This window comes from Cebus imitator, unplaced genomic scaffold, assembly GCF_001604975.1.
Source record: "Cebus imitator isolate Cc_AM_T3 unplaced genomic scaffold, Cebus_imitator-1.0 Scaffold71, whole genome shotgun sequence".
NCBI lineage: Eukaryota > Metazoa > Chordata > Mammalia > Primates > Cebidae > Cebus > Cebus imitator.
The window spans coordinates 3,095,607-3,122,604 of NW_016107386.1; the positions used below are offsets into that span (position 1 = coordinate 3,095,607).

General features: G+C 53.0%; 3 protein-coding genes across 15 annotated transcripts; 1 reads left to right on the forward strand and 2 right to left on the reverse strand.

Moving 5' to 3' along the window:
* Positions 1 to 2,668: 2,668 nt before the first annotated feature.
* TWNK (twinkle mtDNA helicase) lies at positions 2,669 to 7,613 on the reverse strand. 2 transcript variants are annotated; one of them, XM_017531222.2, is made up of 5 exons: positions 6,168 to 7,613; positions 5,737 to 5,977; positions 5,060 to 5,167; positions 4,602 to 4,743; positions 2,669 to 3,389 (listed from the first exon to the last, which is right to left on the reverse strand). In XM_017531222.2, exons 1-5 carry the CDS (start codon positions 7,426 to 7,428, stop codon positions 3,069 to 3,071), a joined length of 2,073 nt encoding a protein of 690 aa, XP_017386711.1. In that variant the 5' UTR covers positions 7,429 to 7,613; the 3' UTR covers positions 2,669 to 3,068. The 2 variants fall into 2 exon arrangements, with proteins under 2 accessions (XP_017386711.1, XP_017386712.1); XM_017531223.2 differs by having other exon boundaries at positions 5,737 to 5,915; positions 6,168 to 6,271.
* MRPL43 (mitochondrial ribosomal protein L43) lies at positions 7,493 to 16,758 on the forward strand. Of its 9 annotated transcripts, none has more exons than XR_001826106.2 (6): positions 7,493 to 8,322; positions 8,438 to 8,544; positions 8,667 to 8,991; positions 11,849 to 11,911; positions 14,404 to 14,493; positions 16,290 to 16,758. XR_001826106.2 is itself a non-coding variant. In XM_037739524.1 (4 exons), the coding sequence occupies exons 1-3, from the start codon at positions 8,192 to 8,194 to the stop codon at positions 8,906 to 8,908; spliced, it is 480 nt and encodes a 159-aa protein (XP_037595452.1). In that variant the 5' UTR covers positions 7,493 to 8,191; the 3' UTR covers positions 8,909 to 8,934; positions 16,290 to 16,758. The 9 variants fall into 9 exon arrangements, 3 of the variants coding, with proteins under 3 accessions (XP_037595452.1, XP_037595453.1, XP_037595451.1); XR_001826109.2 differs by having other exon boundaries at positions 8,667 to 8,934; XR_001826107.2 differs by lacking the exon at positions 14,404 to 14,493.
* SEMA4G (semaphorin 4G) lies at positions 10,039 to 26,813 on the reverse strand. Of its 4 annotated transcripts, none has more exons than XR_005200789.1 (16): positions 26,710 to 26,812; positions 23,282 to 23,788; positions 23,042 to 23,190; positions 22,708 to 22,770; positions 18,605 to 18,703; positions 17,683 to 17,776; positions 17,432 to 17,545; positions 16,644 to 16,813; positions 16,391 to 16,560; positions 15,947 to 16,091; positions 15,595 to 15,817; positions 15,263 to 15,378; positions 14,969 to 15,129; positions 14,720 to 14,781; positions 11,307 to 12,361; positions 10,039 to 11,173 (listed from the first exon to the last, which is right to left on the reverse strand). XR_005200789.1 is itself a non-coding variant. In XM_017531220.2 (15 exons), the coding sequence occupies exons 2-15, from the start codon at positions 23,403 to 23,405 to the stop codon at positions 11,532 to 11,534; spliced, it is 2,535 nt and encodes an 844-aa protein (XP_017386709.1). In that variant the 5' UTR covers positions 23,406 to 23,788; positions 26,710 to 26,813; the 3' UTR covers positions 10,039 to 11,531. The 4 variants fall into 4 exon arrangements, 2 of the variants coding, with proteins under 2 accessions (XP_017386709.1, XP_037595450.1); XR_005200788.1 differs by having other exon boundaries at positions 14,954 to 15,129; XM_017531220.2 differs by having other exon boundaries at positions 10,039 to 12,361; positions 14,954 to 15,129; positions 26,710 to 26,813.
* Between the last annotated feature and the right edge of the window lie 185 nt (positions 26,814 to 26,998).

A 26,998-nucleotide genomic window follows, 5' to 3' on the forward strand; every position in this document is an offset into this window, starting at 1 on the left:
GGGGCATGGCTGGGCTTCTCTTAGACTCATCAAGTCCCAGCCACAGGCACAAACAGGAAGTTGGCCTGTACTGCAAGGAGGCCCCAAGGGCTCCCTCCCGCCATGGCACTCAAGGCAGCATGTGGGTAGGTCTACAGGTATCTGGGCCATATGGGCTGCAGACCTCGGTGAGTTGTGGCTTCTGAAACCCATCCACAGCAGAGAGGAAGCTGCTGGAGGACCAAAGCTGACCCCTCACAGCCAAGTGTGACACACACTGTCCATCAGAGGACAGGGCTGCAGATCCAACTGGACCCGGCTCAGCCAGGCCTTTCCTGAATTCTCAGGGAGATTTTTTTGAAATGTTTTTTCTTCCCAATCCACCGAACCTGTGAGTCAGGGAGATTCTTACCATCCAGTTGGCTGTAGGCAGACCAGTCCTGTCCCAGGAAATCTGCATAGGCCCTAGGGACCCTCCACTGCTTTCTAGAATCCAGGGGATCTGAATAGAGTGGGCCCCGGTCATGACATGGGGTGTTTAAGGCAGGCATGGAGTAGAATGTGTTTGCACAGGGAGTGGGGCTGGGGGCTTATTGGCTTCCCGTCCCCATCATTCTGGTTTGTGCTGTGTGGGGGTGTCTACTAGAAGGGTGGGGCAAGACAAACAGGCTAATCTGTATCTATCCCTCTATTCCCAGTTCACAGAGACCTAACAAAGGTCCCCTACTGGAAACCTCTAAAGGATCTCCTGAGAACCCACCAGGCATTCCACGGAGACATGAATGTGGAACCCACATCCTTCCAGGTAGGACTCCTCTGGTATTGCCCCTCTGGAAGACACGGCTGCCATTCACTATTACAGGCTCTGGATGAGGCCTGTACCAGCCGACGGCTGGGAATGATTACTGTGGGATTAGGAAGGCCTGGCTCCAGCCAGTCTGGGAGAGACCCCCAAGAAGGGAGGCCCTAGAGGAGCTCTCCCCACCCCCAGGTTCTTCCTCACAGAGAGCAGCTTTCCAGCAGCCTTGCTCCGCATGTTTCAGGAGACATTTGTGGCCACAGTTCTCACACTCCAGAGACCACAGACCCCTCCACCAGTCCCAGAAGCCCCTTCTTAGGTTGAAAGGAAGACCCTGACAAGGCAGCCCTGCTTCCAAAGGGAGCAAGAAACCTTCCCCCAAGCCTTACAAAAGGATTCTCCCCAGCCCTCTCAGAACATCTTGCATTCTCACGACTCTTTCAGGCAAATCCAAAGGGAAACTGGGACTTCTGGATATCAGAGGACGAGAGATGGGAAGGTGTCATCATTTAGGCATATTTCTGACAGTGCCTCTGAATCACCTATTTTACAGTCTCCTCCAGGGCTTGCTAAATATGAGGATTACTGTACCCCTCCTCAAATTTCCAGGATGAGAAATGTATGTGGTGGAGTATGGGGGGAGAATGGGGCCCAGGTTCTACATTTTTCACAAATCTCCATGAGTTCTGGCACACATTAACATAAGAGAATCATGGAGACGGTACAGGAGATGGAGGGGGGTAGAGAGAATATGTTGAGTCTAAGTCCACTTGGGAGTTGAGTGGCTCACACCACAGAGGAATGGCCAGTCAGGGAGGGCCCGGGCATGTGGCCCAGGAATCAGCACCTGTGCCAGGAATCACTCGAGAGCCTCACGGAAGTTAGGTATGAGAACAGACCATCTTGTTTTCCCTAGGCTAAGAAGAGATGGAAAGGGGAGGTGGAGTGTGAAGGCCCTTTAATGTCCCTGCTTCCTTGGAAGCCCACCGCTGAAAGGCTGCAAGCAGTGGGAGGGAAACCATCTATTCCCAATCCTGAGGGAAATTCAGCTAAGGACTAGGGAGACACCTGGTGGATGAATTAAGAAAAAGCACAGAAACAGAGGCAATGTAAAAATATTAGTAAAACTGGAAAAGGCTCTACAAAACGTCCTAACTCCAGGTGTCTGAGGCAGCATACAATGGCATCAGTATCTAGGTGGCAGGCACTCTGGGCTGACAGCTTCCTTCTATGGCTCTATGGCCAAGCAACCCAGCGGGAGGCAGCTCCCACCTGTGATGCCCTGATATTGCAGGGCTAAGCACCTAGAATCCAATTCTAGTCATTGCTACCTCATGCCAGGCTCTACAAAGTGGGGAGCAGAGGGGCTTGGGATCCACCATATTACCCTTAGACTCTGAAAGCCTAGGCTGGAGTTTTGCATGAAGTCGACGATGCCTCCCAGGTTCAGAGGGCCTGACCTCACTGCCTTGGATCTGACCTGCTCATTCCTACCTCAGGGCTTGGTTATTTCCTTTTCCCTCTCCTGGATCCCCTTCTCTGGATGTTCACGTGGCTCTCTCCTTCTATTTGTTTAGGCCCCAGCTCACATGCCCTCAGCTCAGACACCTTTCAGACCACTTATCCACAATACCCTGCCAGCATGCTATTGAATTTCTATTTTCTTTTCCCTTTTTTTTTTTTTTTTTTCTGGAAACAGAGTCTTGCTCTGTTGCCCAGGCTGGAGTGCAGTGGCGTGATCTCACCACAACCTCCGCCTCCTGGGCTCAAGTGATTCTCCTGCCTCAGCCTCCTGAGTAGCTGGGATTACAGGTGCGCAACACCATACCCAGCTAATTTTTGTATTTTTAGTAGAGATGGGGTTTCACCATGTTGGTCAGGCTGGTCTCGAACTCCTGACCTCGTGATTTGCCTGCCCAAAGTGCTGGGATTGCAGGTATAAGCCACTGCACCCAGCCCGCATTTCTATTTTCTTTACATTTTTCATGAACTAAAACTAGGTTTTCTGCTTATTTGCTCATTGCTTGCTTGTCCCTTCCACTAGAATGCATGGGAGCAGAAACCTTATCTCTCTTTTCAGTGCTGTATATACAGGACCTTGAACAAAGCCTGGCACACAGTGGTTTCTCAGTAGTCTGCTACACTGCATTTTCTCACTTTGGAAGCCTGCCCTAGGTTAGGCCCCTCAGACACAGCTCATGACCACAGGATACAGAAGTCCTTGCAGAGTTTTATGCCCCAGCCTGCCTGTCCTATTAGGCTCATTTCAGTGACCAGCCCTGCACGGCCTTCACTTTGAAGGCTTGGAGGTATCTGGCTGGTCGAGAATGGGGGCCTTGCCTGAGCAAATCTCAGAGTTCTGTGGTGTAGCCCCCTTTTTGCCAGAAGAGGGCTTTTTGGCCACTGGTCCAGCTTCATCCTTGATCTTCTTGAGCCGAGTCTTGTTCTTTGGTGGAGTGGAGAAGGTGAGGGAGCTCTTGTTGAACTCAAGTGGGAAGACACCTACATCTCCATCAAAGCGGTTCTTGGACACCTGCAGATACCGTTTCCCTGGCCCCGTGACCAGCTTCCTGTCCTGCAGGATCAGAACGTTGTCTGCTTCCTGGCTTGCCTGGGGAACAGGAGGCAGAAAGAGGAAAGCAGGAGTAAGAAGACATGAGCAAAGCAGAAAGGAAGGCTGACAGGGCAGGGAGGAGTGATAAGAATGGGGAGAGGGAAAAGTACTTTCCCTCATCACAAAGCTCTTTGAAGTACTGACCACCATACTGGGGCCAATAAAATCTTTCAGTTCCCTGACAAGCTTGCTGCTCACACACTGCCCATGCTGTTCCCTCTCCTTCTCCACAGTGGGTGACCCCATTCAAACTCAGCTTCTTCTCATTTAGGTCTCAGTCTAAATGTCACATCTCAGGAAGGAGACCATTCTTTTTTTTTTTTTTAAGACACAGCTTCACTCTGCTGCCCATGCTGGAGTGGAGTACAGTGGCGTTGAGCATAGCTCACTGTAGCCTCAACCTCCCAGGCTTAAGCAGTCCTCCCACCTCAGCCTCCTGAGTAGCTGGGACTATAGGTGTATGCTACCATGGCCAGCTAATTTTCAAAAGTTTTTGTAGAGACGAGGTCTCACTACATTGCCCAGGTTGGTCTCAAACTCCTGGGCCCCAGCGATCCTCCTGCTTCGGCCTCCCAAAGTGTTGGGATTACTGGCATGAGCCACAGTACCCTGCCATTTCCCCTCTTCTGCATTATTCTTTTTCCCAGCTCCATGTTTGCTACATCACACAACATGATTTGTGCTCCTTGCCCTGAATTCCCTGTGTCCAGCCCAGGCCTGGTATGTAATAGGCATTCAGTGTATCACTAGAAGCTCCAGGACTGTGCTGGGCCTCATGCCCAGAAGGCCCTCCCATTTACCTGATTGTCTAATACCCATTGTCTACCAAACCTCAACCCAACCTTTGTTGTCACCTCCTCTGGGAAGTCTCCCAGATGTTCCGGGCTGACTCAGACATCTTTTCTCTTTGCTCTCCAAATACTTGTGCTGCCCTGTCATAGCTCTTATCACACTGAGTTGCAATCTCTGTCTTACTGTTTCCCACATGAGAGGATGTGAGCTTTTGGAGGGCAAGGAGAGCAAAGAACCAACTACGAACAGCCTTTGTATTCCCAGCACACGCATTCCTCATGTCATGGCCCCAGAGGCATTGCCTCTTGCCTGCTCCAGATGGACAGTCAGGATGATTAAGGCTGAAGGAGGGCTGTCCCTGGCCCCACCTGCCCGCTCTTACTTTCTAAAGCTTGAACTCCTCTAAAGGCCACTCACTTTGGCTGAGCCAAAAATGGATGCTGTCTGCAGTTCCTTGTCATCATCCTCTTTCCGGGGGTGAATGACCAGCGTCACATGGCAGTTATTGTCTGTCGCAAACTTCCGAAAGACCCCAACAATGTAGTCTTGAGCTGCAATCCTGCCCCCATCCCAGCAACACAAAGAGCTTATTAGACAGAGAAGGGCAAGAACGTACCCAGACTCGATTCATTCACATCTCCCCACAAACTACCACAACCCACTCTACCTCCCTCTACCTAAGGACCCACTCAGATCCCTGTCCATACATCCTGCTGCCACACCCCACACCTCCATATGATGCACATGGGGGTGGTACGTGCCTGCACACATTTCAGAAAATAAGAGAGCACACCGTGTGTGCCTAGAGGCCAGCTGCCCGAGAAGGGTGTGTTGTATGTCCAAGCGGGCTCAAGCTAGACAAGAGAGGATGTCACCTGTCTGTGGACAGCTGCTCGTGACCCATCATGAACTGCAGGTTGTCGATGACCACATGACAAATGTCGTAGACATAGACTGCATGTTGCATTGTATCTATTACGGTCCTGAGAAGAGAAAAGGCAAGAAGTTTGACAAGTTGTCTCTAGACCACCCCAAGCAGAAGAATGGGCATCCTGAACACTCTCCTGGCTGCCTCTTCTGCCCTTCTATTATGATGATTTGAGATAGGGTCTTGCTCTGTAGCCCAGGCTGGAGTGCAGTGATGCAATCACGGCTCACTGCAGCCCCAACCTTCTGGGCTCAAGCAGTCCTCCTACTTCAGCCTCCTGAGTAGCTGGGACCACAGGTGTGTGCCACCACCATGCCCAGCCTAATTTAAAAAAAAATTTTTATGGGGGGGCAGGTCTCCCTATATTGCCCAAGTTGGTCTCAAATTCCTGGGCTCAAGTGATCCTCCCACCTCAGCCTCCCAAAGTGCTGGAATTATAGGCATGAGCCACTGTGCCCAACCCTGCCCTGTCATTCTTTGAAAAACATACTCCAAACTTTGAAAAACAAACTCCAAACATAAGGAGCTGAAGGAATTCCTGCTGGAGCTGGAAAAGCAACCAAAGGTTCCTGAGTGCTGGAATCTGTCTGGGAAAGCAAGGTGCCTGAAACCTGGGAGCCTCACCTGATGCCCTGCTGCCCATGGAAAGTCATGAAATAGAGGGGCAGGTCCTCAAAGCGGTTGGCCCAGTGATCATATTTGTCCAGTTCATCTTCCAGCCGCCTCTCTGCAAACTGTGTCAGCATGACCCGGGCTAGTCTCACATTGCTGATCTCGAAGCTACCCCACAGTGTGTTCACCCCCTGGGAACACAAATCCAGGGCATACTCACTGATGAATGTTGTCTTTCCACTGCCTGTTGGCCCTGCAGCGGGTGGAACAGACCTGGGTGAGGAGGAAGTCCCACCCTTGAAACCAAGATATAGGTCAGGGCTTTAACACTGGAGGGACGCGGCAAACTTCCTGTTCAACATTGTCAGTGGCCCAAACCCACATGCTTTTGTCTCCTGATCCTCTGCCCCTTTACCCTAAGTAGTGATTTCTCAAAGGGTTACCTGTGAAGACCGTCAGCTCGCCCTTTCGATGTCCCTTCAAGATACGATTGAGGTCTGGGAAGCGGCTCCAACGGAGGCCAGCTGCTTGCTCCACATTTGACAGTTCTCCTAGCACCTCCTCCCGAAGCTGCCGGAAAGACACAATAGACTTGTGCCAGGCAGGCAGGGCAGTGCGAATAATACGAGAAAGATTTAAGCCTCTGTTCAGGGCCTCCAGGGGATGAGGCTGCTGATCTCCTGGCCGCACCAAGGAGCATCGTTTGGGGTTCAGTTTTCGTGCAAACAACTTGGCCGCTTCCCAGGACCGAAGGTCGTCCCCTAACCAGAATATAATCCGCCGGAACTGTTCCAGGTAAGGGAGTAAGGCAGGGGGTAAGCAGCTTGTTCCTTGGGGTAGAGTAAGGGTAGGCAGCCCCGTGGACTGGTTCAAGGCCAGGCTGTCAAGCTCACGACTCGTCAGAACCACCTCAGCATCTCGACGACTAATCAGTGGTAATCCAAACAGATTGTGGTAGGCACTAGGTTGGGGAATGGTGCTTTCCTCGTAGCTCACTCTATCCCCCCAGCATTTAGCCTCTAGTAGCTTCAGGCCACGTAATCCTGAGCCCCTAGGGGAGAACCAAGGGAAGACAAGACTGCGAGCAGGTCGAAGATATCGCACACTGAAACGCTTGAGTGTGTCATCTGTAATCTTGGTAAGGCCAAACATTGTATTAGCCAGCTGAACCTCCTCCGGATCAGGCAGCTCCCAGAGAGGTACTGATCGGTTCCAGATCCTCCAGACCTCTTCACTGTCCTCAACTTCTGGAGCCTTACTAAGCAGAAGCCCCTCACTGGCTCCATCCCCTTCCCCCTCCACGCTAGCCTGGAAGTCTTCCCAGCTCCCCTCTGCTAGGCTGGTCATGCAGAGAAAGCAGCCTGTGGTCTTGTCAATGTAGAGGCTGAAAGAAGTGGTAACAGCAGTCTGGTCTTTGAGCTTCGAAGGCTCTACAAAGGGGCTCGGTGTCCGCAGGCAACTGTGGCCATCCTGGAAGGGGATCCCATGCTCCCGCAAATACTGGCGGATTTTGGTTGCAGTTACAGGCAACACTGGCATCTCCAAGTCTGGGAGAGCCTCCTTCCTGTACCGTCTGCGAGGAGGCCCTGGGGCCAAGCCTCGGGGCAGGCCCCTCCGACCCATCCACTCCCCACGCTGGGGTAGCAAGATACGGAGGGGGTTCCCACCTCGGAGGGGGTGCCCACCTCGGAGGAGGACCCACATTCCTAGCCAAATGTGGGAATTCACTACTTGAAATGCCTTAGGTGCCTGGTTAGCGTGCCTTCAATAGACCAGACTCTAGGTATACCCCACGCAGCACTCTGCGGAGCTCACCCTAGGTGCCTTCCTTCTTTCCATGAATGTCTCCTCTTCAGACCCTCTTTGTTGCTACTTCACACATATGCCCAGCTACATGACCCTTTCACGTCCATGTCCCTCTACAATGGCTCCCTCACCTCTATGGTCCGTTACAGTTTCTCTCCACCCCCTCAGCTCTCTGACCCTCTATTATACAGTTCCTCACTGCGCTTTCTCTGCATCATCTCCTCACCTCTACTGCCCCTCCACAGCATCTCCTCGTCGTCCTCACCTCTATAGCCATCGGCATCTTTTTTGTAGTCCCTTTGCCCTAGGCCCCGACTAGAGACCCTCTTCCGCTGCTCCTTCCCCTCACTGGGACCTCAACGCGGCGAGAGCGCCCTACACGACTCCTGCCAATTCCCGAGCCCAAAGGAATACCCGTCTCTATCGTTCCCCGTGTCCTCACTTTGCCCTACTACTCTGAGCTCCGCCGCGCCGCCCCCGGCCCGGAGTGACCACTCTCGTCTCTTGCACTTCGCCGGCAACGTGAGTCTCCCGCGCACGCTACTCGCCTTGACCTCGGAAGCAAAACTCCGTGAGCTGTCGTCCCGGAACCGGAAGTCTCGAGGTTTAGTCCCGCCCTCTCTCCTAGCCGCTTGGGTTTCGCTGCCGCTTAGTAGTAGCTATGACTGCGCGCGGGACTCCGAGCCGATTCTTGGCCAGTGTTCTCCACAACGGATTGGGTCGCTACGTGCAGCAGCTGCAGCGTCTGAGCTTCAGCGTCAGCCGCGACGGCCCCTCGTCTCGCGGCGCCAGGTGAGCCAAGGGAAGTACGCGGGCGCGGGCGGGGGTGGCGATGGGGGTGACGACGACTCCCGGGTAGGTCGACCTGGGTTAGGAGTCTTACTGCTCACTCTCCCGGGTCCCTTAGGGAGTTCGTGGAACGGGAGGTGATCGACTTCGCCCGACGGAACCCAGGGGTCGTAATATATGTGAACTCGCGTCCGTGCTGCGTGCCCAGAGTAGTGGCCGAATACCGTGAGTGGGGCCGGGCTCAAGCTGGAGGGCGGGATCGGGGGCTCTGCCGGCTGGCTTCCCTCTCGCCTGGCCGCAACGGCCAGCTTCCTCTCACTCACCCACTTTCACCTCTCTTCTGCCAGTTAATGGGGCTGTGCGCGAGGAGAGCATCCACTGCAAGTCGGTCGAAGAGATCTCGACGCTGGTGCAGAAGCTGGCCAACCAGTCGGGCTTGGATGTGATCCGCATCCGCAAGCCCTTCCACACCGACAACCCTAGCATCCAGGGCCAGTGGCACCCCTTCACCAACAAATCGACCACGTTCCACGGGCTACGCCCCCGAGAGGCCCAGGATCCTGCCTCAGCCCAGCTGCAAGCACAGTGAAGAGGCCCCACCAACTCCAACCCCAGGCTTTGGACTGGTTCTCCAGTAGAGGTGGTTCTTCCTCTTTGGGAGTCCAAGCCCACGTAGACAAATGTAACCCATCAATGGGGAAGCTGACACAGGTTCTGCTTGGGATAAAGAAGAGCTGCCTATTTCCAGTGCCTGCTTCTGGGGGCAGTGACCTTTGTGAACCCTTAATTTTTATCCAAGTGGCATCTCTAAAACCTGAGATGAGGAAGATTTCAAGGGTTTTACAGGGCCCTTGTTTTTGAAGTCCAAATTGATAATAATGATCTCAAAACACAATGAGAGGTCTCAAGGCTGGCTTCTGAAGAATCCCTGATATCTTGTTGGTACAACAACTGAGCTATAGAGAGCTCTTCTCTGCTCTGATGGGCTAGACACTTTACATCTGTGTGAATGTTTGTTTAAGGATTTATAAAACCGAGGTTAATAAACTTACCCAAGGTCATTTCAGGTCTTACTTCAAAGTGTGTGCATATGTTAAGCCCTGGCCCCAAATTTCATTGTTTAAAAATAGACGCAGAACATATAACAACCCTCAGGGTGGTTAGTATCAAAGGCCATGTGGTTAATATAGGCCTGACCCCTGAATGGGAGAAGGGAGTGATTCTCAGCCCAAGCCCTGGGTAACAAGCTTTCTCTGGTCTTAGCTATACACCTCTTTCCCATTTTTTGTGCAGAAATAAAATCTGTGTCCCTTGAGCCAGCTGGTGGGGGGTGCTGAGAACCATGGGGAAGGGCAGGAGGGCTGACTAATGAGTATTTTCTAGGCTTAGTTTTTTGTTGTTGTTTTTAAAGAGGGGGATGGTGGGGAAATGAGAGAAAATAAAAATCTAGAAACCCTTGTAAGAATTCTTGAACTGTTTTTCTTGCCATGCCCTAACACCATGATTAATGAATAGTGTGAACCCTAATAAAAGGGCCTGTGTGCCTGCCAGGGAGTCAAGATGGAAGCTGAATATCCCAATTTCCTCTGCAAATAGTTGTACTGGGGAGCAGGGCCAACCCTGGAGGCAGACATCACTGCAGCACCTTCTGTATAGGCTTGAGCCTGGCCCCTGGTGATCAGGGGTGGGCCCATCTAGATGAAGCAGACTACTCATAGCTGTGGGGAAAGAGGGTGTTTATTAACCAACAGCAGGGGGAGGAGCTGAGCCCAGGCTCCCCACTCTGTCACATGCCTGTTCCACCCACCTGGTGGTAAGTGGGGGCATTCCTAAAGAAATGTAGCCATTCTCACAATAAATACATTCATTGTGGGGTGGAGGTGGGAGAGGCTGGGTGAAGGGCAGTAAAAACCCGTGGGATTCCACGTTCTTAGCTACAAAAATAACAGTCATCCTCACCCGAGGGGGACGGGGGAGTTGTCAGGATTGATTGTCCCATATGGGCCTAGAGACTTCAGAGGCCCTTGGACCCTGAAAGTGCCCCGGTGAGGTAGGACAAGGGTAGGAGCTAAGCATCCAAACTCCCAGCCTCTGTCCTTTGCATAGTTCCAAGAACGGGCTTCATGTGCCAGTTGAGACGTCAGATTTGTCCTCCCTTTCCCTGCTGTAGTCTAGGGGAAGCAAAAGCTTGATTCCCCCAAAAGAGAGTCTGGCTCATTGAGTGCAGTGTTGGTCATCCATCCTGGGGAAGGGCCTGTGAGGACAGCTAAACGGGAGGAGGATCTCCCTCTGAAATGTCCATGGGCCAAATCCAACAGACACAGGTCTGAGGCAGCAAGGGGTGGCTCAGAAGGTATATGTGAGTGGAAATGTGAGCACATGTGTGATACAGGTGTGTGTTAAGCCACATGTGCACGGGGATGGGACATGCCTGGGGCTCTGTCTCTTAACACTCTTGAGAATGACCAAGGAGAATGGGGAGGCTGATTCACAAGGGCTGCACAGGAAGGGAGAGGAGGGGAGTGATGCAGTCTTACCTCCCTAGGCTGGCCCGTTCCCAAGCTCTTGCCAAAGAGGTCACCACACGGAGCTGGGGCTGGGGAAGAGGACCAGATAGGATGTGGCAATTGGGAGGGAACCCCAAGTCCAGAAGCAGGGATGAAACAAGAATGCACCAGGAGGTCAGGGTGGGGGCACTGCAGCCCAGCCGATAAACATTCTTCCACGTGTGCCTGTGAATGTACGCAGGGCTTAGGTGGCTGGCAGAGGTCTTGTCTGGTTTCAGGACAATCCAGCACACAGGGCCATGCAGAGGGTGGTGACATTGAGGCCATATGGACCTGCAGAGCCCTGCCTGGGAGAAAGAGAAAGGGTTTGGGCAGATGAATAGAACAGGAGGATGGAGTCCTCTCCTCTAAGTGTTTAGGTTAAGGGGCTAGGAACTGGCTCTGGGTCTGCAGGGCACCTGGTCCTGAGGGAGCACCTACCTCTGAGGAGCACCGATGGGCCTGGGCTGCTCACATGTGGGTCTGTGGAAACTGAGGAGGGGGCTTTGGCTGGGCCTGACTGGCCAGCCCTACAGGGACATCAAAAAGTTGGGAGGAGGGCATGGAGTGGGGGGAATGAAGCTCTGGTGGCTGTGTTAGGGAGGCAGTGGCCCAGCCTGAGACAGGCAGGCTGGCTTGGAAGAGCATTTGTTCTGGAGGCTAGGCTCAGACAGAGCTCTCATCTAGCTGCTCTACGAGCTGCGTGTGCTTCCTTTTCTCCAGGATGCGACTGAGTTCCTCGGCGAAGGAGCAGGGCCCTGCTGGTACTCCGTTGTTGCTCTGCCTCAGGAGCACGTAGCTATTGCCATTCATCCTTCGCAGCCGGCTGGGCAGTGCCACCAGGCCATTGGTCAGCTCAGCCGGTGGCGGTGGGGGCGGTGGGGGCGGTGGGGCTGGGGCTCCCTCTCCAGGGATGATCTGGAGACAGCTGCCTTCCAGGCCCTCAGCCCCCTCCTCATCATCACCCTCATCTTCCTCTCCAGGACACTGGCCTGAGACTGTCTGAAGCTGCACAGCAGATCCTCCTGCCCGGCTGGCACGACCCAGTGAGTATTTCCGTCGGCGCCCTCGTCTGCCTTCCCGCAGACAGGCCACATAGAGGAGGGAGGAGGCCAGGATGAGGCAGAGGCCACCAAGTGCAGCAATGGCGAGCACATAGAGCAGTCTCACATCAGGTGCCAGCTGTGCCCCAGCTGTGGCAGGGGCTTGCGGAGCTGGGGCAGGAGTGGCTGGCCGGACCGCGAGGCTATAGGAGGCCAGCAGGGTGCGGAGGCCATTTTCCTCAGCATAGCAGCCATAGCTGCCACTGTGCTCAGGCTGTGCATCTGTCACCAGCAGCCCATCCACGCCCACACGGTAGCCACCCTGCCCATCGCTCAGGCCCATGCTCCCATTGAACAGCCACAAAGCCCGGGCCAGGTTGGATGGCTGGTCACAGGGCAGGAGGACATCATCACCCCGGAGTACAGAGCGGGTCTTCAGTGGTGGTGGTGGCCCTGTGGGGGATGGGGGAGAGGTCAGTACCGGCCCAGCCCAGGAAGGGATTGGAGATGGCAACCCAGACTGTGTGTGCACTGCCAAGTCCCTGGCACCAAGCACAGAACCCAGAATCACAGTGACAGCTGACCAAGGCTCTGTGCTCATGCTTCCACATAAGGTTCACGCTGGCCCTTCCCAGGAAGCAGGCAGTGCCTTGGGCCCTTTTCCATGCTCTCTCAGTGCTCTCATCCTCTCCTGTGGTTTCAGTTTCTGCCATCTGCCAGTAACTCCTAATCTCTACCTCAGACTTCTCTCGTGAATGCCAGACTTGCATATCTACCATGTGCTGGGCATCTCCACATGAGGTCTCTTGGGCATCTGAAAGGCCAAAGCTTTTCTCCCAAACTACACTGGGTCCTTTCCTTGAGTTGCTACCACTGTGAATGGCACCACCAGCCACACAGCTGCTTAAGTCAGAAGCTCCTGGGAGTCTCCCTTCTCTTTCTTCTTCGCTTTTTTTTTTTTTGAGATGGAATCTCATTCTGTTGCCCAGGCTGGAGTGCAGTGACATGATCTTGGCTCACTACAACCTCTGCCTGCCCAGTCCAAGCGATTCTCCTGCCTCAGCCTCTTGAGTAGCTGGGATTACAGGCATGTGCCACCATGCTCGGCTAGTTTTTGTATTTTTAGTAGAAACGGGGTTTCACCATGTTGGCCAGGCTGGTCTCGAACTCCTGACCCCAAGTGATCCACCCACCTCAGCCTCTCAAAGTGCTGGGATTATAGGCGTGAGCCACTGTGCCCAGCCCTTCTTCACCTTTGTATCTAACTCTCACTATGATTCTGTTTCCGACATCTGTCTTAGACCTGTTGATTTCTCTCCTTCCATGACTGCGAGCCCATTCTGGTTCCATGTAATTCATTCTCCATGTGAGATATTTTATTTTATTTATTTATTTGAGATGGAGTTGCCCAGGATGGAGTGCAGTGGTACGATCTCGGCTCGCTGCAACCTCCGCCTCCCGGGTTCAAGCGATGCTCCTTCCTCAGCCTCCCGAGTAGCTGGGACTACAGGTGTGTGTCACCATGCCCGGCTAACTTTTGTCTTTTTGTAGAGACAGGGTTTCACCATGTTGGCCAGGCTGGTCTTGAACTCCTGACCTCGTGATCCGCCCACCTCGGCCTCCCAAAGTGCCAGGATTATAGGCGTGAGCCACCAGCGCCTGGCCTGAGAGGTATTTTAAAAACACAAATCTGATCTTGCCACTCTCCAGCCTAGAACTCTTCAGAGGTTTCCTATTGCTTTTTGGATAAAGACCAAAATCTTCAACATGGTCTCTGCCTGCTTGTCCAGCCTATTCTGCCATTCAAACATACCAGGCTCCCTCTGCCTGCTGTTCCCTCTGCTTGCATGTTACCCCATTACCCCATGTCCTCTGCTTGCCTGGCTAACTTGTGGGAGATAGCATAGTATAGTGACCAGAAGCACAAAGTCAAGTCAGACTGCTTGGGGTCAGGTTTGAATTCTTTTTTTTTTTTTTTTTTGAGATGAGGTCTTACTCTGTCACCCACCCAGGCTGGTGTGCAATGGTGGATTTCAGCTCACTGCAACCCTCACTTCCCAGCCTCAAGCGATCCTCCCACCTCAGCTTTTCAAGTAGCTGGGACTACAGACATGTGCCACCACACCTAGCTAGTTTTTGTACTTTTGGTAGAGATGGGGTTTTGCCATATTGCCCAGGCCGGTCTCCAATTCCTGAGCTCAAGCAATCTGCCTACCTCGGTCTCCCAAAGTGCTAGGATTACAGGTGTGAGCCACTGTACCTGGCCAGGTTTGAATTCTGCTCCAGTTTCTTAACAGCTGAATAAGTTTGAGCAATCTACTTATATTCCCTGGGCCTCAGGGAGGTCCCTCATGGGGATAATAATGGCACCTTTCTCATAAGAATGCTGTGAGAATAAATGACATCATGCATAGAAGTACTTAGATTAGTGCCTGGCACACAGTAAACACTTAATACATCTTAGCTATGCTGACCAACTTTTGTTCTTTCTTCAGATATCAGCTCAGTCATCTGACCTTCCTTGGGGAAATACCCATTACCCTCCTGAACCCTTGTCATCCAACACTTGGCTGAAAGCTCCAGAGGTGACAAGACATGTCACATCTTGAGTGTGTTTCCTCATTTATAATTCATTTGGGCAGCAAATGTTTGTTGAGCACTTACTCTGTACCAGGGTCCATGTTTGGGTCATCCTTACCAAATGTACATAGCCACAGCCACTCAGATACAAACATGCACATACAAATGACAGTAAATGGCAAAGAGGACAGGCTGCTCAACTAGACCCACACTCGTCTATGAGTCACTCACCTGTATCCCAGCTGCTCTCACAGCCTCGATTTCCTCTCTCTATGTCCTGTATCAGTGCCATCCTGGGGACAGAAGATCAGCTTTCATGAACAAGGGGCACTGGGTTTCAGTTTCCCAGTGAAAGGGTAGATAGGTCTGTTAGCAATAACTAGTCCCCACTCTCCCCCAGTAGCTGTCAGGCCTTCTCTCCTCCACTCAGGCCACATGTGACTCTCACCCCTCACCACTTCCCACCTGCTGCCCTGGGACCTGTTAGCTGCGGTGGTGGCTGTCACGCAGGCCTGGGTGCCAGCGTCCCAGCCACAGTAGGGGTCCCGGGCCAAGATGCAGTCATAGCAGGATCGGTAGCGGAAGCAGCTGGAGAGTGGTAGCTGGATGACTCCGCTAGGAGCCCCCACGTAGAGGCTGTGCTGGGAGCCAGATAGGACAGTTGATTGGCCACACTCCCTACTCAGACTTACAGACCCACAGCCTCTGCCCAACCTCCCCACTCCCTCCTCCTGTTTCAGCAAGGCTATATTAAGGGTCACAGAGAGGGGCTACCTGCAATAGAGAGATGACTAGATTTTCCACAGACTGGGGCTCCCTGAACACTTGTGTCTCTTCAATAATGTGCATCCCAGAGCCCAGGACTAGGGCCTTGTGGATCCAGCCATCAGCTGGCATGGAAAGAGCAGAGAGTCAGACCGCAACAATGGGATCTGCTCACAGCACCCTGCAAGAGGCCTAATAGGAACAGCTCAGGAGTCATGAGGTCCAGAACAAGGATTCAGCCAGGATACTGGGACCTCCCGACTAGTCATAGCAGGAATGAATGGATTCAGAAGCATTAATGATCAGGACCAACAGGAATCAGGGATTGGGATCAGAAGCACCTGTGCCCAGAAAGAGCAGGTCATAGGTGGGTCCAGCAGGTGTGGTGACAGGCGTCCCCGTAAGGTGTATGTAGCGTACGTTGCGCTTGAGCAGCAGGGGCCGTCCACGTGTGGGCACAATGGGCCGAGCCATCAGTGGGTGCAACTTTACGAAGTCCAGGACCAGGGACGGCAAGTCTTGGGATGAGTTGTAGCCTTGGTTGCGTAAGGAATCTGTGATGCACTGGGGTGGGGGGTGGGAGTGATGAACCTCGGGACTCTACCACCTGCCTCCCCTCTCCACAAGCCCAGACCCTCTGGCCCTTCCCTGGGCTCTGTCTACTCAGCACTGGCCCTAGGCCTGGACACTCACCGAGCCAGGCCGGGGCTCAGGCACCCCACCCTCATAGCGACCCCAACGCCGGGAACCATCCTGGTATTCCATATAGGGTCCTGCAAAGACAGCCTGCATCTCGGCCAGGTCATAGCGGCAAATGGCTGAGGCCTCCAGGGTCTTCCTAGGAATGGGACATAGAGCAGGGGGGCGAATTACATGGAGTCAAGCCGGCCCCCTGACCCATGCTCAGCCTGAAGCTTGCTGTTACCCTGGCCAACCCCAGCTGTAGTCCCAAGGGCTCTCCTGTCGGTCAGTGGACCATTGTATTCATCTGCTGGTTCTAGCCTAGCTTGATGTGCTTAAAATTCTCACTTTGCAGCTGGACCTCCCCACAGTGGATCCTCTCTCATCCTCATTGACCTCTGCTCCAGCCCTTATGCTGTCCCCAGTTCCCTGCCTCCCCACGGTCCCTACACTGACCACTGTGTGCTCAGTGTGAAGACTGCATAGAAGTGTGTACGGCTTGAGGTATCAGCATCCAGGCTGCAGACCCCACGCAGTGTCTCATACAGTGGAATGTGGCAGATGAGACGGGCTTTCAGGAAGGATGTCCACTTTTTCTGCAGGATCTTCTTCCCTCCCAGGTCTCCCTGGGGAGGTAGAGGCATGGGATAAGGGACCAGGGTCAGAGGTCCAGACTCCATACCCATGCCCCAATGTCAGCCCTATCCACCTTGCAGATGCGAGCCACACGGGCCACACGGTGGCTGCTGCGGCTCTGAGTGAAGCTGCCAGAGCCCTCCTCGGTGGCACGCTCCGTGAAGAAGTAGTAAACCTTGTCATCGTCACCCACTGCACTGGCCTTGCTCTCCCGCACGAGGACAGAGAACACAAACTCAGCATCTGTGGGTCAGGCAGTTTGAGAGGCTTTTGAGACAGGCTGAGGACCCCTTTCCCCTACTCCGTCCCACATGAGGATGGAGAATACAAACTCAGCATCTGTGGGTCAGGCAGCTTGAGAGCCTTTTTTTTTTTTTTTTTTTTTTGATACAGAGTCTTCACTGTCACCCAGGCTGTAGTGCAGTGGCATGATCTTGGCTCACTGCAATCTCTGCCTCCTGGGTTCAAGCAATTCTCCTGCCTCAGCCTCCTGAATAGCTGGGACTACAGGTGTGCGCCACCACGCCCAGCTAATTTTTTTTTTGTACTTTTAGTAGAGACGGGGTTTCACCATGTTGGCCAGGATGGTCTCGATCTCCTGACCTCGCGATTCGCCCACATCGGTCTCCCAAAGTGTTGAGATTACAGGTGTGAGTCACCATGCCTGGCCTTGAGAGGCTTTTGAGACAGGCTGGGCACCTCTTTCCCCTACTCCAAGGCTGACCCCACCCTTGATGACACACAAGAATGGAATGGATAGGCTCACCTGGGGCTTCGGGGGTGGATAGTCAGCTGCCCAAGGAAGTAAACATGAAGAAATAGTCTCCTACCCGCTACCACCCTGTGCCCCATCCTTCTAACCATTGAGCCAATGCATTGGCGTCTCCTCGGTTCTCAGGGAGTGTGGGTGGCGGCTCCGGCGGATGTCGGGAATGCTCCGGAATTCGTACCGAGTGGCTGTGTAGAGGCCTCCATCTGGGGTGGGGACATTCCAGGCATGAGACACGTGTCATATACAATGGGACCATGACATATACATGGTGGCAAATTCTAGAGATGAGATCCACATCCTAAAAACCCCATGCTTGTGCCAGGGAAGAGGGCCTACTCACCAATGATGAGGCCTGTGAAGCCGCGGGCTGGATCATAAGGGCACTTCTCCTTCCCCTCCTCGAAGCTAGTTGGCAAGGTGAAGGCCTCAGCATCCTAGGGAACAAGGGACCAGCAGTAAGTGGTTCAGAGGACAGGCAGGGACAGTGACTCAAAATCACATCAGTCTGGGGTCAGGGATCAGCGATCAGGGCTGGGGCAGGTTGTATGGCAGACACACCTGGCAGCAATAACTTAAACATCCCCTGAGAACAACCTTATGGCCTAAAAGCAATGTGAGTCTGGAGTTCCAAATCTGGGAGTGGCCAACCCAGAGATTCATTCCTTGTCTATGAAGAACATCTGAGCCCTTATTCCATCCTGGGGGACACATGCCATACAGGGGATCAAGGCCCTTTGTTTTGGGTTAAATGAAGTCTGCCAGGTGGAGGTGATTAAGGAGAGGATGAAAATGCTTTATAAACTGCATGCTTTTTATAAAGGGGAGTGGTTCTCCAGTGTGGCCTGCTGCCACTGGACTGCGCTGTATGTAAGTTCCCTTAATAAACCATACATCTCGGCTGTGGCTCACGCCTGTAATCCCAGCACTTTGGGGGGCCAAGGCGGGTGGATCACCTGAGGTCAGGAGTTTGAAACCAGCCTAGCCAACATGGCAAAACCCCATCTCTACTAAAAATACAAAAATTAGCTGGGCATGGTGGTGTGTGCCTATAATCCCAGCTACTCAGGAGGCTGAGGCAGGAGAATTGCTTGAACCCAGGGGGTGGAGGTTGCACTCCAGCCTGGGTGACAGAGCAAGACTCCGTCTCAAAACAAAAAACAACAACAAAAATACATCTCTTTCACTGGTTCTGAGTCTATTCTGTGGCATCTCGAACATGGTGCCATCCCTATTGAAGCCTGGCACAGCACAGGTATACTCACAATGGCTGCACAGAGGGGCTGGAAGGCGTGAGTCCCACATGCATAGAGGTGGGTGGAATTGAGCCGCTGCAGGAACCGCACATGGTTAAAGCACTCCGTCTGTGGGATGAGGTGGGGAAGGGCTGTGAGCCCCCTGCCTGACTAGAGGCCTCCTCCATTAGTCTAGCTTTGTAGTTTGGCTCTTGACCCCACCCATAGGACAAATGGTTCTTTCTAAGATACCTGTGATCCTTGTCACTGCTCCAGAATATTTCCCGGAACTCACTGTCCTTGGCCTCCCAGCAACACGACCCTATTTCTCTCTTCTGTCCCTCAGATTATCTGACAACACTCTGCCAATATCTCCTGTGTCTTTTGTAGTTCCCTCCATCCTGGATCAAGAGCCCCCAGGGACTCCACCACCCCAAGGTGCTTCTCCTCTCCCATCCTGCTCCTTCTCAGCAACTCTTTCTAATCTTGGAACTCCTGCCCTCCCCATTGGGGTGATACAACCAAATCTATCCCTGGGTGCCAGCTCGCTCTCCACCTGATATCCCAGAGATGCTTCAAACTCACCTTGTCAGGAACCAAGCTCATCCTCCTCCGTAACCTACATCTCTCCTAAACCTGTTTACCCAGTCTTCCCACCGCACTTCATCCATCCTACGACTCAACCCAGAAGCCAGGAATCATCCTTGCTGCTTCCTACGTCCTCACCTCCACATTCAGTCTCTCTCCACAATTAATTCATTGTCCTAAACGTCTCTTGACTTGGTCCGCTTTGACTCTACCACAGGCACCCAGTCCTAATTACCATAAGCTCTTCCTCACACATCTGCAGTTGCTACCTGGTAGCTTCTCCCAACCTTCTCTTTTATAAGAATGAGTTTTGTAAAAGTTATTTATTCAGCCAATGATGAATACATGTACCTAGTATAAAATTTAGAAAGTACAAAGGGGTATGTTACAAACAGGGAGTCTCCCATTTATCCCTGTCTCCCAGGTTGCCTGCAAGGAAGACTGCTGTTACTATTGTCTGAAGTTTCCTTCCAGAAATATTCTACCAAACAACACACTTTTGCTACTCTCCAACCACTTCCCAAGGGATAGTCTAAAAATGTAAACCTAGCCAGGTGTAGTAGCTCACACCTGTAATCCCAGCACTTTGGGAGGCTGAGGTGGGAGGATCACTGGAGCCCAGGAGCCCAAGCCCAGCCTGGACAACACAGCAAGACCTCATCTCTATGTGGTGGCAGGCGCCTGTAGTCTTAACTACTTGGGAGGCTTAGGCATGAGAATTGTTTGAGCCCAGGAAGTCGAGGCTGCAGTGAACCATGATTGTTGCACTGCACTCCGGCCTGGGCAACCGGGTGAGACCATGCCTGAAAAAAACAAGTAAAGGGGATCACACCACTGCATCGGCTCGTCAGTGACCTTAACATGGAGCCCCACATGCTCCTAGCCCTGTGTCACGGGGCTCTGCCCCTTCCTCTGGCCTCACTCACCCTACTCCAGCCACACTGGTCTTCCCTGCCTGTCAGATGCCTTCAGCTGCCACCCTCTTGAATTCTTTGCCTTGTTAATGATTCCTCCTGCCTGTCATCCGAGGTTTAGGTCCATAAAGGCCTCTTGGTGTCTCCTCCTGCTCCCTCACCTGGCATCTGTCCCTCCTCTCCACAGGCCTGCTCAGGCCCCTTCCTCTGACCCAAATGATGCCCAACCTCCTCACTGCTTTTCCTGCCTCCAGACTCACCACAATTTAGTCTTCCTAGAGCCTAACAGATGTTGCTATGCATTGTGGGACCGGGCATGCAGCATTTCCCAAACTCATTTCACATTTAAACCCCTCCTTTGAAAATTAGTGTTCCTCATAACATGCTTTGGGAATTGTTCTTTTTTTTTTTTTTTTTTGTATTTTTAGTACAGACAGGGTTTCACTATGTTGGCCAGGCTGGTCTCGAACTGACCTCGTGATCTGCCCACCTTGGCCTCCCAAAGTGCTGGGATTACAGGTGTGAACCACTGCACCCAGCCACTTTGGGAACTGTTCTATAAAGCCTTGCTATCCAAAGTGTGGTCTGGGGACCAGCAGCATCAACTTCACTTGGGAGCTTGTTAGAATTGCAACTCTTGGGCCCTTCCCCAGACCTACTGAGTTAGCATCTGCATTTATAATACACCTGGGTGATACATTAAAGTTTGAGAGCTTCTAAAGTATCAAATTGTGAGGGTGTTTGCCGTCACAGAATAAAATCCAAACTCCCAGCTGGGCATCTGTGGCCTTCTGGGACCTGGTTCCACCTGCCTCCCCAGCCCTGTTTTCTACCCATGCTGCACCAAGAGGCAGCATGGAATCTCTTGATGGAATCTCTTAGAGATGCCCTTTTAAACGCAGCTGTCCCAACACTATCCCCCACCCACTGAATCAGAGTCCTTGGCCCAGTGGACCTTGGGAATTTTGTTGTTGTTGTTGTTTTGTTTTTTGAGACAGAGTTTCACTGTTGTTGCCCAGGCTGGAGTGCAATGGCACGATCTCGGCTGACCGCAACCTCTGCCTCATGAGTTCAAGTGACTCTCCTGCCTCAGTCTCCCGAGCAGCTGGGATTACAGGCATGTGCCACCATGCCTGGCTAATTTTGTATTTTCAGTAGAGACAGGGTTTCTCTATGTTGGTCAGGCTGGTCTTGAACTCCTGACCTCAGGTCATCTGCCTGCCTCGGCCTCCCAATGGTGCTGAGATTACAGGCGTGAGCCACTGCGCCCGACCGGGATTTTTTTTTTTTTTTTTTTTTAATATTTTAGAGATGGTGTCTCATTATATTGTCCAGGCTGGTCTCAAACTCTTGGGCTCAAGTGATCCTCCTGCCTTGACCTCCCAAAGTGTTGAGATTACAAGTGTGACCCACCATGGCCGGCCCAGAACTGTTTATTTTTTAAAAGCTCTCCAGATGGAGCCAGACACGGGACTCCTGCAGACACTGTTCTTTAGCTGGAAAGGCTGACACTTCACTAATGCCACTCTATGGAATACTGGGTACGTGAACTATTCCTTGACCAAAGCCTCATTTTTCTCATCTGCAAAATGGAGGACAATGCTATTTCATAGGGTTATGTTAGAATTAACTGAGATAATAGCTAAATCAGCACTTGCTATAGATGGTTCCCGACTTCACAGTGGTTCAATTTATTATGATGGCTTTATTGGGAAGTAACTCCATCGTAACTAAGCATCTGTAGAGGTTACTTATTGTTTTTTGTTGGTTTGTTTTTTCTTTTTGAGACAAGGTTTTGCTCTATTGTCCAAGCTGGAATGTAGTGACTTGATTACAGCTCATGCAGCCTCAACCTCCCATGCCCAAGTGGTACTCCCACTCAGCCTCCCAAGTAGCTGGGACTACAGGTGCACCCCACCATACCGGGCTAATTTTTGTATTTTTTTGTAGATAGGTCTTGCTGTGTTGCCAGGGCTGGTCTTGAACTGGACTCAAGCTATCCTCCCACCCTCAGCCTCCCAAAATGTTGGGATTACAGATGAGAGCCATTGCGTCCAGCCTACTTACTGCTATCATGATTATTTGGGATCCCAGAGGAGATTAGGATGCCACTGCAGGACAAGCTAGTAGGCCACCAGATGTTTGAATAGAAGTACTGTGCCCAGATGCTGGGTACAATGGCTTACATCTGCAATCCCATCACTTTGGGAGGCCAAGGTAGAAGGATTGCTTTAGGCCAGGAGTTCAAGACCAGCCTGGGTAACATAGCAAGACCCTGTCTCTACAAAAAATTAAAAACGTAGATGGGCGTGGCATGTGCCTATGGTCCTAGCTACTCAGGAGGCTGAAGTGGAAAGATCCCCTGAACCCAGCAGTTCAAGGCCACAGTGAGCTATGATCATGTCACCGTACTCCAATCTGGATGACAGAGTAAGGCCCCACCTCAAAAAAAAAAAAAAAAAAAATGCTGTGCTCATGGCTTGCCACTCTGGCAATCCTTACAAGGTTTATTGTGGTTGCTGAGATTGACTGGCAGGTCTGTACCTACCTATCTGTGTCCCCAACAACGCTGGCATCCCTGATTGAGGAAGAAGAGGAGGAAAGGAGCTGGGGACAGGGCAGACCACATACCTGGTTGTTTTTCCCTTTTTGATGACATTTACTTTGCATCTCTGGGGAGGCTTCCCAGTGGATCTAGTGGAGGCAAAGGGAATAGGCTGATGCATTGATCTCAATATCCATTACTCATAGGACCAGGCAATAGGACCCCACGGAGCTGGGGAAATTGGGGTGAGGATCGATTTCAGGAGGAACATTGAATGCAAGGGACACCGGTGGGGCTTGGAAGGGCAGTGCTGTCTGACCAGGGGGCTGTGGAAGCTAGCAAGGTTGCGGGAAGTTGAGGTCCCAGGGAGCTGGATAAGGATGGAGAGCCTCTGGGGTGGTCCACGTTCTAGGGGCTGACCTCTTTGTGAGCCCCATCTCCTATGTCATTGGCACTGAGAGAGTACAGGGCGCCTCGGGCTCCCACCAGCAGCCTTGCTGAGGCCTCCTCCAGCAGCAGTGTTGAGTAGTTCTGGGCTTGGCCCTTGAAGTGCCGGATCCCAGAGAGCTCTAGGGAGAGCAGGAGCAGTGAGCCTAGTTCTGGGGTGCCTCCCCACCCCCAGCCCTGGCTCCCACTGCCTTTTGAGGTTGAGGGTCTAACCTTCATAGGGTATGGTCATCCGAGGGGTGGCATCTAGTTCTCTGGATGGTCTCCGCAGTGAGGGTCCCGGGACTGCAGTTGCTGCTAGGAAGCTCAGAAGGAGGGGCCAGAGCCTCCCCCACATCTTCCTGGGGAGGCCCCGACTAACAAGACCCCCAAAGGGAGCCAGAGTCACAGGTTGTGGGGTTGGTGAATGGGAAGCACAGTCACAGGGGTCAAAGTCCAAGGAAGTCACTTGGAAGGTCAGGGGTCATAAAGCCATGGGGGTCAAGAAATCATGGGGCCATGGGGGGTCCTGGAATCGGGGCGACATGGAGTCACAGGGTTGTGTGGCCATGGAATCCCAGCTAAGAGGTCAGGCGGAGGGAGGGACCACATGCCTTTCTGCATCAAATGCAAACTCCATGGTGAGAGGGAGTTGTGAAGTTATAGAAGGGGTACAGGTTACTGACGGGGTCACCCTGCCCCCGACAGTAGAGCTAGTCCTGGTTTTCTGAGGTCCGTTTTCTAAAGAAAAAACGGGGGAAGAAAAAGGCTCTTTGATCTGTATGTGGGTGGAAGATGGATGGCGTTACCCAGACTTCAGGGGGCACTGAGGGAAGGAGGCCCAGCATCCACAGAACTCCCACGCCAGGATCGACTCACAACCACTGTCTATCCCTTTGCTCTGATGCAGGAGGATGGGGTGAAACTTACCTTCTTTACAAGGCCCTTGACCCCCCACAACTCAAAACCCAAGGTAATGGTCCTTTTCTGGCCAACCCAGAAGCTCCACTAGGCCCTCATGTCAGAGCTGGGGCTCTCTGAGAGAATGCCTGCTTCTCCCAACAATGAGATGCAACTCGGTCAGCAGCTGCCCCTGCTGCCTGCGGGGGTGCCTTATGCAGGAAGGCCTGACCAGAGAGGTTTAATGGGCCTTTGTTTATTTTGTCCTGCTTTCCCTTTGTTTTTTCTTTTCCCTGGCCTGAGAGGTCCCTCTGGAATTTCTCTTTAATTATAACATCTCCTTGGTATTCCTCTCCAAGGGGGTGCACATCTCTGCCCATGCCAGGGTGTACTGCACCCTCTAGGTAGGCATCCACACGTGTCCCTACCTGCAAGTAGACACTCACAGGCATCGGGGTGGGTCCCTAGGGTCCCCCTGGTTGCACAGGTGTAATGTCTGTGCAGGAGGCTGTAGTGTGAAAGGCCAGTGAACTGAGACACAAGCAACACAAAGAAGGTAAATGATGGGATCCCTGAGCTCTTGGCCCCTCCCCTGACACATCTTGGACCCTCTCCCTCAAGCCAGCCAGTTGGGGATGGGATGGGGTGGGTGGCAGGCCTCTCCCAACCCCTGTAACAGTCCTCTTAATCACCACGGGGGCCCTTGAAGGGTTCCTGGGCTGGGTGAGGTGTGGAGAGACCTAACCCATTCCATCTCATAGTCACACACAGGCAGGGCCAGAGGGTGACACTGGTGCTTCCTCTCCCAGATCAAATATTAACTATCTGGCCTTGGAAAGAGGGGAGGAATCAGGAACTGGCCAGAGGGATAACAGGAGCATTTATTCAAGAGGTAAAGGTCAGCACTGCAGGGGAAGAGCCCTGAAGGGGAGAGGGGGAGAGTCGAATATGAAAGGGAGAGAAGAGGGTTCCCTGACCCTGAAAGAGCACAGGCTTCCTGTTTGGGAGCTGGAGCAGCAGAGAGCTCCAGGCAAGCTGCCCATGCCCCACCCCTCCCTATGGAGGCACACCTATTTACCTTTAGGACCTCCTATTTGCTCAGTGCAAAAGGCGTGTGTGGGGGGAGCACTATGGTTAGGAGGAACACACCCCAGGGTAGAGGAGCCACTCAGTGTGGTGCACGTCACACTGATACAGTTTAAGAGTCACGTGGGTCCAAAGGAAGGTGATGTACATGCACATGGGTGCACACACACACACATTCGCAAGGAGGTCTGTGAACGCATCGATTCACAGAGGTCATTCACACATACACTCACAGGGAGGTTTGTGCACACATATGCTCACATAGAGGGCCACAGCCACAGGTAATTATAAATATTCACACGGAAAGTTGAATTTACATGCTCATCCATTCAGCAGCTCACACAGCCTCAGAGGTTGAGGAGAGATAAACCCACACTGGTGGGTTTCTGTGAAGCACTGTGCACATATCCAACAAGAGGGTCCTAGGGACATGCACACAAATCCATTGATACAGTGGGTCATGTTCACACAAGGGTCAAGTACATGTGTGTTCATACAGAGTCCTTAAATACACAACTACATCCACGCAGAGACAAACACACATGCATACAGGGGTCCAGTTTTTGCCCTAGGCTTGGAGCCTGCTAGTGTCCACTGGGGTGCGATGCAGAGCAGAACCCTGCCTCCCTTCCTGAAAGTCCCAATTCTAAGGCCCAATTTCGTGTGTGTGTGTGTGTGTGTGTGTGTGTGTGTGTGTGTGTGTGTGTGGGGTGATGGGGGAGGCTTCCAACCTTGGATGGGCAGATGGGATGGGTGCATGGGTCAAGGCCACTCTACAAGGGAGGGAATGCGAAACTAACCCAGGTAAGAGGAGGCCCCTAGCTTTAGCAAAGGAAAGATGGAATGGAACGCATAACTTAGTACTCCTCCACCCCGATGTATACTGCAGTTCTAGAGGTGGGAGATGGGCTGGAGCTCTTAGCCCCAATTTAACCTGTTGGGAGGGGGCGGGGCTAAGTGGGCGGGGCGGAACATACCACCCACCCCTCTTCAGTGGCGAAGCGGGTTTAAGGTCTTCATTCCACGCCCCACACTCCACCCCAAGTTCCACAGTTCAAGTTCTTCCCCTGAGCCAGCCCCTTGAACTCTGACGACCTTTATTCTATTAGATCCTGGGGTGGAGGGAATTGGGAGGAGAGACCCTTCAAACAGGATCAATGGATGATCAGCAGGCTCTCGACCTTCATCCCAGATGTCCACCTGCCTAGTGTAGGCTGTATCTCCCTCTGCCTAGTAGGATGGCGGTCTCTCCGGGATTGAGAGAGCCCCTCCCCCGGCATCCCCTCCCTCCAACATCCTGGACAGTACGTGGTCCTCTCCCTTCTAACAGAGACTGTTTAACCTCAGTCTCTACTGCTGCAGCTCGAGGACAAGCTCTCCTTCGATCCCGCCGGACGCCGAGAGATGTGACCCAGATCCTGGGGAACACTGTTCCCCACGCGGCCCCCTCCCCGCGCCGGTTCCCGACCCTGTGGTGGCCGGTCTGCACCCCGCGCAGCCCGAGGCCAGGCCCGCTCCCCTCTAGAGGCTTCATGCAGGACCGGGGGACTTGGCGGTGAGAAAGGCCTGGCCCAGCTTGGAGGGTAGAATGGACGTGGGGAAGGCCTTGTCCGACCCCCTGGCCCGCAGCCCCTGGCTCAGGCCAGGCCGCCGCCCGCACTCTCCGCCCTGCTCACCTTTGCGCTCGGATCCGGGGCCATAGAGACAGCGACGCGCGGCTCCGCGGCCCCACAGCACCAGCTGCGAGAGGAAGGGGCCGCGGCCAGAGGCGGGGCGGGGGTGGAGGCGGAGCCGGGGGTGGGGCGGGGTCCTGGAAGGCGGGGTCGACTGGGTGGGGTGCGGGGAAGGTCGCCGCTCTCTTCTTTGCGCCCCCTGCTCTAGCACAATAGAGACAGTTTGAGGCGAGGCTCACATACAGCCTTCGGTCATCGGGCGACCCCCACTCCAACCCCGCCTCTAGGCGCT

Coding starts and splice junctions, on each gene's coding strand:
- MRPL43 (XM_037739524.1), top strand. CDS start 8,192: ATGACTGCGCGCGGGACTCCGAGCCGATTCTTGGCCAGTGTTCTCCAC. Junction 8,323..8,437: donor CCCTCGTCTCGCGGCGCCAG/GTGAGCCAAGGG, acceptor CGGGTCCCTTAG/GGAGTTCGTGGAACGGGAGG. Junction 8,545..8,666: donor CAGAGTAGTGGCCGAATACC/GTGAGTGGGGCC, acceptor CTCTTCTGCCAG/TTAATGGGGCTGTGCGCGAG.
- TWNK (XM_017531222.2), bottom strand. CDS start 7,428: ATGTGGGTCCTCCTCCGAGGTGGGCACCCCCTCCGAGGTGGGAACCCC. Junction 4,744..5,059: donor GAGCAGCTGTCCACAGACAG/GTGACATCCTCT, acceptor GGATGGGGGCAG/GATTGCAGCTCAAGACTACA. Junction 3,390..4,601: donor CCATTTTTGGCTCAGCCAAA/GTGAGTGGCCTT, acceptor CCTGTTCCCCAG/GCAAGCCAGGAAGCAGACAA.
- SEMA4G (XM_017531220.2), bottom strand. CDS start 23,405: ATGTGGGGGAGGCTCTGGCCCCTCCTTCTGAGCTTCCTAGCAGCAACT. Junction 22,771..23,041: donor GAGATGGGGCTCACAAAGAG/GTCAGCCCCTAG, acceptor TGCCTCCACTAG/ATCCACTGGGAAGCCTCCCC. Junction 16,092..16,390: donor TTCACACTGAGCACACAGTG/GTCAGTGTAGGG, acceptor TCCCATTCCTAG/GAAGACCCTGGAGGCCTCAG.